At 49.2% G+C, this 9,880-nt stretch overlaps 1 protein-coding gene across 1 annotated transcript; it reads left to right on the top strand.

Moving 5' to 3' along the window:
• Positions 1-545: 545 nt before the first annotated feature.
• On the top strand, positions 546-3,280 carry CCR75_008647 (uncharacterized protein; the record flags this gene model as incomplete). Its single annotated transcript, XM_067966697.1, has 2 exons — positions 546-2,045; positions 3,179-3,280. The coding sequence occupies 2 exons, from the start codon at positions 546-548 to the stop codon at positions 3,278-3,280; spliced, it is 1,602 nt and encodes a 533-aa protein (XP_067816406.1).
• Positions 3,281-9,880: the final 6,600 nt, after the last annotated feature.

The following is a 9,880-nucleotide window of genomic DNA, read 5'->3' as shown; positions in this document are numbered from 1 at the left end:
TACATCTACAGTTGATTAGTCTGCGGGATAAATAGATACAATGACCTATACCTATTTATGGATAAGATTTCTGAATATTACTATTGAAATTAGTTTTCTCCAAATATTATCTACCTTTTAGATAATATATTTATTAACAACCTTTAAGTGTTAATTTCATGTAACGATACACCCCGTTACACTCGGAGTCTGAAAGTCTTCCGCTGACTTTAGGAGCGAGGTAGCTCCGCTACACCCGCTGTATGACCACATCAATCCAATGTCATTTAGTTTTTTTCGCCATTCGAATTGGAACGCAAGTTTTATTATTACAAGTTTTCAATGCCTTACGTCTTTTTTTCTCAGATGCCACAACAAACCTTAGTTTAACACAAATAATATTTATATTGCTAGTATAATTAAGTACGATTAATGATGGATTTCTAGTCGTAATGAAACCGGTTTCATACCCTTCAAAAAAAGGTCGGTAATAAACGACAACGAGTAATCATGGGATGATGCAAGCGAAGCCACCGTTCTTCAAACGCCAATTTCCCCCGACCACCATGAGCCTCCTGATCAGTAATATTAACAACTCCCCCCAGCTCGACAAAAACGAGCACCAAGGATGCGAGTATCTTGACATGGTGCTTACCATCTTTGTGATCGGTGCATCCGGTGACCTGGCCAAAAAGAAAACGTATCCGTCACTCTTTGCGCTCTATACAATGGGCTACCTTCCTAAACACGTAATCATCGTGGGCTATGCCCGCAGTGCCATAGGCGATTCTGACTTCCGCTCGCAGATAGCGCCTTGGATCAAGCCTAAGACGTCGGAGGACGAGGCCCGGAAGGAAGCCTTTCTCAACAAATGCATATATCGTAACGGTAACTACGACTCGGCAGAGGATGTGGACAAAGTCAGCAAGGAGATGGAGTCATTTGAAGAGGTTCACGGCTCGAACGAGGCCAATAGACTTTTTTACTTCGCTATTCCGCCCACAGTCTTCGTGCCAATCGGCACGAGTATCAAGAAGGCAGCGCTAACCACTCGTGGCTGGAATCGCCTCATTGTCGAGAAGCCCTTTGGTCACGACCTCAGCTCATTCGATAAGCTTTCACGAGACATGAGCGCGCTTTATTGCGAGGACGAAATTTACCGCATCGACCACTACCTTGGTAAGGAAATGGTGCAAAATTTGCTCGTGCTGCGTTTTGGAAATACGATCTTCGAGCCTATCTGGAACCGCAATTATATATCGAGCGTGACCATCACTTTTAAGGAAGACATCGGTACGCAGGGCCGCGGTGGCTACTTTGATTCGTTTGGTATTATTCGCGATGTCATGCAAAATCATCTGCTGCAGGTGCTCTCGCTTGTGGCCATGGAGGCTCCTGTTTACGCAGCAGGCAACGACTATTCTAACTACATTCGCGACGAAAAGGTCAAGGTGCTCAATTGTATTGAGCCTATTAAGCTTGAAAATACGGTGCTGGGCCAGTATATAGGCGACCAAACGCTCAACGAGCCTGGCTACCTTGAGGATCCGACGGTTCCGAACGATTCGTCCACGCCGACATTTGCCACAGCCATTATGTACGTAAACAATAAGCGCTGGGCTGGCGTTCCATTTATTATGAAGGCTGGTAAGGCTCTGAACGAGCGAAAGGGCGAGATTCGCGTTCAATTCCGCCCACCTCCTGGAGTTGAGCATATGTTTCCGGGGATTAAAATACCCGTGCAAGAGCTCGTGTTGCGCCTGCAGCCGGAAGAGGCCGTGTACTTAAAAATAAATGTGAAAAGCCCCGGTCTGCAGACACAGCCGATCTCGAGTGAGTTAGACCTGTCTTATGCCGAGCGTTATGAGGGTACCGAGGTGCCAGATGCCTATACGCGCTTGATTCTGGATGTGCTGCGTGGCAAGCAGGCGGCTTTTGTGCGCGATGACGAGTTGCACGCCGCTTGGAAGATCTTCACACCGCTTCTGAATGAGATTGAAAGCCGAAAGGTGCAACCGCTGCCTTATGCGTTTGGATCGCGTGGCCCTAAAGAAAGTGACGAGCTCGTAAATAGTGCTGGGTTTCACTACCACGATGGCGATTACCAATGGCAGCCTCGTGTGCGCTGTAACGGGGCACTACGACTTGTACTGCTTCAGTACAAGTCCACTTCGCACCTTCAGTTGCGAGTGGTGCCTACGTAGCAGAGGAAGACTTCTCTTAAGACAACTAGACTTAAGAGGGTTAAATGAAAACTGTATTTATAATTAAGTTTCTCTTCTTTCTATCTGTTAATGCTATCTTAATTATGAGCTAATACTAAACATGCAATTGTCTTATCTTTTTCTCTCTCTTTGTTTACGTTTACAGCTGATTAGTCTGCGGGATAAATAGACATAATGGCCTATACCTATTTATGTATAAGTTTTCTGAACATTACTATATAAAGTAATATTCTCCAAATATTCTCTAACTTTTAGATAATATATTAATTAACAGCCTTAAAGTGTTAATTTCATGTGACGATACACCCCGTTACACCCCCCCCCTTGCTAACTGGACTCCCCCCCCCATCCTCACATATGTTCCCCCTTGGTATTGCCATATCCCCTCCCCGTCTGCATGTTGTAATTCAATAGAAACACACATAACATATTTCCATTGTAGGAGTCATTCCACTGCATCGCTAAATCAATAGTTTTTCCTATTATCGTCTTTAAATCGCCATTTTGGTCGTTTAATATATCACCCTCTAAATTACTTTAGGGAGTCGCTATAGCCACACACCCTAATTATCTACATGAAAGCAGTGACTGAGCGTGGGCACATCAGGAACTCTGTTTTCGTTCGGCGATGTTAAAAGTACTGTTTTTAACAGGTAAGAATGGCCAAGAGCGTTAACAAGCCTTAAGTATTTTAACACAGATCAAAAATGTACTTTGAAGTATTCGCAACAGTGCTGAAGCTAACAGCAAATATATGATCGAGCACAGCTGCATTTTTTCTTGAATACTGCTAAAGGACGTTTTTTGCTAATCGTGCTTGAATGCATCGCATGGGAAGCTGAACGCCGAAGCGGCAAGTGAATCGCCTAATCATCACTAAGGTAAATAACTTCCAGCGCGATAGCATCCTATATTCATGAACAAGAAAAAAGGCTAGATTCTTACACTCATAGGACTTGTAGTAATTTCTATAGATGGTACCAAAGCGTTACTCAGCATTGTTAAGAGCGGCAACACCTGGAAGAACCTTGCCCTCAAGCAACTCCAAGCTGGCACCTCCACCCGTGGATATATGACTCATTCTAGTGCCGAGTCCCGCCTGCTCCACAGCAGCAACCGAATCGCCACCACCTACGATGGTTATGATTCCGCTCTCCGTACACTCAGCGAGAGCCCTTGCTACACCAAAAGTGCCCGCAGCGAACTTAGGGAATTCAAATACACCCATCGGGCCATTCCATAAAACAGACTTGCATTCCTTAAGTGCCTCAGCAAACGTAATTAGCGATTTTGGGCCAATATCAAGACCCACCCACTCGGAAGGAATCGCGTTGGCTGCTACGACTTTCGCCGAGGCATCAGCATCAAACTTTTCAGCTACCACGACATCAGTAGGGAGTACAATGTGTATACCGCGTTCGCGAGCCTCCTCCAGAATTTCCTTGGCGAGCTCAACTTTATCCTCCTCAATTATAGATTTGCCAATGCCAAGACCCTGAGCCTTGTAAAAAGTAAAGATCATGCCACCGCCGATCAGAATCTTGTCGCATTTTTGTAGCAGTGACTTGAGCACGGAAATCTTTGTGGATACCTTGGCACCGCCAATAATTGCCCCAAGCGGGCGGACAGGGGCATCCATTGCACCGGACAGGTACTTGAGCTCCTTTTCAAGAAGAGATCCAGCCACGTTTGTTTTTATGTAGTTGGTCACACCTTCCGTGGAAGCGTGAGCGCGATGGGCTGTGCCAAAAGCGTCATTAACGTAGATCTTTGCGTCGTGCGCGAGCTGTTTGGCAAAGTTGCGATCGTTCTCGATCTCTTGCTCGTAAAATCGCACGTTCTCTAGAAGAACAATTTCACCGTCTTGCAATTTATCAATGCTTGCGTCCACTTGAGGTCCGATACAGTCGTCCAGCTTCTTAATGGGGCATTTAAGCAGCTCACTGAGGCGAGCAGCCACGGGTGTGAGGCGCAACTCGTCCTTGGCTTCACCGCCTGGGCGGCCTAAATGCGAGCATAGGATGGTGCGTGCGCCTGCGCTTTGAAGCATTTTCAGCGTGGGCAGCAAAGCGCGGATGCGTGTATCGTCGGTAATAGTTGCGGGCGTAGCGTTTCTCTTAAGCGGTACGTTAAGGTCTCCGCGAACAAGCACGCGCACGCCCTTGATGCTCTCCCGTTGCAGCAGCTGATGAAGACTCAGCTTTGATGAGCTCATCATTCGAGATGCGTAACAAGACGAACGCATCAGCGAGTACAGACGTGAGGCTCGTAGCATCTTGCTCGAGTATTCGACAAAACAAGATTAAGCAATGGTTTAATCTGTACTTTTCGTACCTTCGGGCAGCATGCTCTTATAAAGGAGCGAATTATCTCCTTGCCGAAAAATGCATAGAAAAGGCTGATTAATCTCACATTTTGTAATTTGAACGATGTCCGCCAATCGCTGCTAGACACGCAAAATGGGCGGGGCAACGGTCACCATTAGGGTACAGGGCACGAAAAAAAACAAGGGCATGCCTCTTTGCGTGCCCTATATTATTTTAATAGCCAATATAATCAAGCATAGATGTGTTGGAAGTTCAAGGTGACAGGAGTTGAAGATGCGATTAGCGCCAGTTGTTATTTCCCGTGTGCATAGTAAGATGAAGTAGTTAGTGCTTGGAACCAACCAAATTTGTAGTGGTTGGAGCAGAGAGAGTTAGAAGGAAGAGCAGCTCTAGCAGGCAAATAAGTCATGTTAATTCAGAATCTTATCATCCTCTTCCTTAAGAAGCAAAACATTGCCAACAGATTATGAGCCTAAGAGCTAAGACAACGGACACGAAGCCTACACCGGCACCAGCAGGTCACGCATGGGCCTCGCCGGCCCGCGGTGCTTCGCCGCCGCGCGTTGCCTCGTCCGCACGTGCTGCCGCAACCGTTGAAGACTCGCCAGCTCGCGAAAGGAGCTCGGCAACAGACGACAAGATTCTTGCGGCCCTCGTCGCTCTGACCAACCGCATGGAGAAGATGGAGTCTTCCCAGCGCGATCGTGAAGATCAAGAGAGAATGATGGGTGCTGTAGAGAGCGGGATGTTTTCATCAGCGTTTGGTGCTAACGCGCGGGCAAGACCGATGACCATCGCCGCGCTCACAAACTCGCCTGAGCGTAAGCCGGTCGCACGGCTACCGCGCGCACGTGAGCCCGAGATTGAAGAGTCCATGTTTGCGTCTTTCGCGCCGGCACGGGCGCATGCTCCGACTCCCGGCGCGGTACCGCGTCCAGCAGATGGACCAGCACCATCGGGGCAAGCTCCTAATGCAGCAGCATTCTATGCGACACCGAATGCGAGTCAGCGCAAGCTGTCGATTCGGAAATTTGACGGGACTGAACTCTATAAGGGACTAGGCTCTGGGTTGTCGACAGGGGGCGCACGTTTTTTCGCGCTGTCAACCTGGCTGAGTCCTCGTGCGGTTTCACCTGGAGTGAGGACGTTAAGGTTGACCTGCTTGGTCACTACCTCGGCGGAACGGCTGAGCGTTACTACCACAAACAGGTAGACACGTGGTGGAACCAGCATCCGACGCTGGACTATGTTATGTGCCAGCTACTTGCAACATTCAAGACGTCTATTACGGCTAGCCAGGCGATGAAACTGTTCATGCAAAAGAAAGATTCTAAGCGCACATGGGCAGAGCACTACCTATACATGGTTGCTGTAAGCGACGCACGTGGTGGTGCGGACTCACTCGTCCTAGATAACATCGTGCACCACGCGTCGCACGAGCTTATGAACGTAATGCGGGCCAAGTACGACCCGACGCGTGTCGACTATCTTCGACATGCAGAAGAGCTGGCGCATTTTGCCCAGTCAATCGAGCTTGGAAGCGGAGCAATTGGACGTGAAGTCGTCGCTGCTCATGTTGAACCAAAGCGTAAGGACACGCGCACCTGCTATGCATGCGGCAAGGTCGGTCACGTGCAAGCTGACTGTCGCTCTAAGGGCAAAATACGAAGTGGAAGGCCGAAAGAGGACAAGGCAGGTGGAGGTATGGTGCTCGCACTGAGCGAAAAAAACAAGAATGAAGGAGCGAAGAAACTAAAGCGTGGCAAAAAGAGCAAGCGTGAGATGGTACTTGCGGTGTGCGAGTCGGATGACTACGATGATAGTGACTGGATTCTCGACAGCGGCGCCAGTCGACATCTCGTGAATGATGAGAAGTTGCTATTCGATTCTGCCACATGCAGCGAAGAGATCGCGATGGCTGATGGAAAGACGTTGAAACTGACGAGAGTTGGGAGCGTGCGCCTTAAGGTGGTGGCTCGTGGTATGGAGAGCACAGTGGTGCTTACAGATGTTTACCTGGCGCGGAGATTGTCAAAGAACATCGTTTCGTATGGCAAGCTGGAAAGAAAGGCTTTGCTCTTGTCTACGATTTGAAGGGGCGTGCACTTGAACGGCGCAGCGACGGCGCTGTCGCGTTTGACGTTGAGATGGGAAGAAACGTTTTATACGTTAAAATATCAGCGAAGAAGGGGCGACAGGACACAAGTGATACTATCAAGGCCGTGCTCGAATCAAAAGCGAGCGCAGATGTTACGAGCGATGTGCAAGAAGGGACGCTTTTACATTTTCATCAGCGTTTCGGGCATCTGGCATTCGACACCATTGAGCGCATGGCTCGAGACCCAGCCTCAGGGATAAGGCTGACGAGCAGCAAGCGCATGGCGTGCGTTTCGTGCATGGAGGGTAAACAGACGCGAAACTCCCAAAACCAGACGGACAGTGGTTTCAACGCGCCCATTGACAGAGTCGGTGGAGTCATCTGTTCGGATTTGAAAGGTCCAATGACGCCACGGGATAGGCTCGGAAACCGTTATTTGGTTAATTTCGTCGATCACAAGTCGAATTACTGCCGAATATTTCTCGCAAGAACAAAGGACGTGGCGGCTAAACAGTTTGAGGCTTTCCTCGTTTTTTTTGAAAAGCGTTTCAACTGCCGAATCCACGTGCTAAGGACAGACGGTGGTGGAGAATACGCCAACATAGACCTCTTTTGTAAAAGGACCGGGATGATAAGACAAGTGTCGGAAGCTGGAAACCAAGCTTCTAATGGCAAGGCGGAACGGATGCATAGGACGGTGCTTAATTTGGCACGAAGCATGATGTTTGCGTGCGGTCTACCATTTCACTTTTGGGGAGATGCGGTTCAGTACGCCTAGTATATATTGAATCACAGCCCTACCCGCGCAAACGCTAAGAGAGCGTCTCCACTTGAGGTGTTGACGGGAAAGGTGCCGGATCTGCGCAAGATCGTTGTTTTTGGCTCCACGTGTAGCGTGTATCGCGACCCAAGCAAAAATTCTCTACAGCAGCGCGCACAACTTGCCACTATAGTGGGGATAAGTGAAGAAACCAAGGGCTACAAGGTTTATCTACGCAAGGAGAACAAGGTGATCGTGACTCAGCACGTCAAAAAAATCGACACTCTGTCTGAAGCACAGAACGCGCAGCTGCAGCAAGCGACGGTGGAGCAGGATAAGGATGTGACGACACCCGCCCCAAGACAAGCGAAAGTAAGCAACACAAGTGCTGCCAATGTGGGTACACGAAAGAAAAGCACGAAGAAGTGGACGCGGTCCGCTTATGGAACGCGCGATGCATCGAAGCGCGCGCAGGCGGTAGCACTCCAGGAGGAGTCGAAGTCAAGCGGCGGAGTCGTAAATGCTATTTTTGACAAAGATCCGACCAATTACAGTGAAGCTATGCGAAGTGCGAGTCGCGATGGATGGGTCAAGGCTATGGAAGAAGAAGTCGAAGCACTTCAGAATAATAAAGTCTGGCAAGTAGTCAAGCGCGCGCCTGGCTTAAACGCCTTGCATACCAAGTGGGTATTCAAGACCAAGACAGACGCACAAGGCAAGGTCGAGCGACTGAAGGCGCGCCTCGTTGCTTGCGGCAATGAACAGGTCCTAGGAGTCGACTACAGTCTCACGTTCGCCGCCGTGATGGACCTATCAACAGTGAAGGTCATATTAGCGCTTGCGGCCATATGGGGGGGGTGCCTGCAAAGCACGGCGACATCTCCAATGCATATGTCAAGGCGGACAAGGAGGAGCATCTACAGATATATCTACATGTGCCACAAGGAATGACGATATCTGCAAGGACCATGCGTGAATAAGACGCGGAAAGTGAAAAGGATTTAGTACTGGAACTACGGAAGAGCCTATATGGGCTTAAGCAGGCCGGTCGACTATGGAGTCAGCTGCTGCACAAGCGCCTCGTCGAGGCAGGTTTTATGCGCTGTGAAAGCGATATGTGTTTCTATTGGAAAAAGGAAGACGAAGATCTCGTGGTTGTGGGCGTTTATTTGGACGACCTTTTGGCGACGGGAACAAGTGCGGAAGCAGTCGAGCGACTTTTCGAAAGTCTGTCGTCACTATCGATCAAGGATCTGGGACGCGTAAGTAAATTTTTGGGTATGCGGGTTAATTTGGATGATACAGGCAAATATACACTGGGCCAAGAGGGGGGATTGCTGATCTACTTTGGACCAATGGGCTGGCAGAAGCAAATCCGACGCGCGCGCCTATTGGCAACGACTGTTACGACATACCACCGGACGACGTGGAGCTGCTTGGATTTACAAGTGCAGGCACTGGCCCAACGGTCCGCAGTTTTCAGTCGCTTGTCGGGAGTTTGCTGTGGATTGCGCGTTGCACACGGCCGGACATCGCGTTCGCTGTGCACAAGGCTACAAGACAGACTCATGCACCGCGAGTGATTGACTGGAAGCCCGCTAAAATGATTGCTCGGTACCTGAAGGGTACCGCAAGCTTGAAGATAACGATGTCGCCAGGTCAAGAACAATATCAGGGTTTGGAGCTGGAAGCATTTAGCGACGCTGATTTTGCTGGAGACAAGGGCGAAAGGAAGTCGATGACAGGTGGCGTGCTGCGGCTAAACGGTATGGCGGTGAGTTGGGGAGCTCGAAAACAAGGTGGAGTTTCCCTTTCGACGATGGAAGCTGAATTTGTCGCTGCCTCGGAGATGACGCGTGACCTGCTCGGGCTGCGAGAGCTGCTTAGCGAGATCGGCATGTCACCAGCACTGCCAATGAAGCTCTACGTGGACAATCAAGCGGCTATAAGTCAGATTTCCGGCGAAGCATCGTCGATGAAGGCCAAACACATCGACGTACGGTTCAAGTTTTTATGCGATTTCTCGCGCCGCGGTGTGATCGCTGCGCACTATTTGAGGTCTGAAGTGATGCTTGCGGACCTGATGACGAAGGCCCACGATGCGGCGAAACTTACAAGGCTTCGTGATCTGATGCGCATCGAGTAGACGGACTAAAAAGTATGAGGACTTTCAAGGGAAGTCAAGGACGTTAAAGGAAGAGAAGGAAGGTAAGGAAACAAACGAAGGGCGCACTAGAGGAGGAGTGTTGGAAGTTCAAGGTGACAGGAGTTGAAGATGCGATTAGCGCCTGTTGTTATTTCCCGTGTGCATAGTAAGATGAAGTAGTTAGTGCTTGGAACCAACCAAATTTGTAGTGGTTGAAGCAGAGAGAGTTAGAAGGAAGAGCAGCTCTAGCAGGCAAATAAGTCATGTTAATTCAGAATCTTATCATCCTCTTCCTTAAGAAGCAAAACATTGCCAACAGGTTATGAGCCCAACAGCTAAGACAAC

This window comes from Bremia lactucae, linkage group LG3, assembly GCF_004359215.1.
Source record: "Bremia lactucae strain SF5 linkage group LG3, whole genome shotgun sequence".
Taxonomy (NCBI): domain Eukaryota; phylum Oomycota; class Peronosporomycetes; order Peronosporales; family Peronosporaceae; genus Bremia; species Bremia lactucae.
The sequence above is the reverse complement of the archived record's forward strand: the minus strand, read 5'-3'. Positions and strand labels throughout refer to the sequence as shown.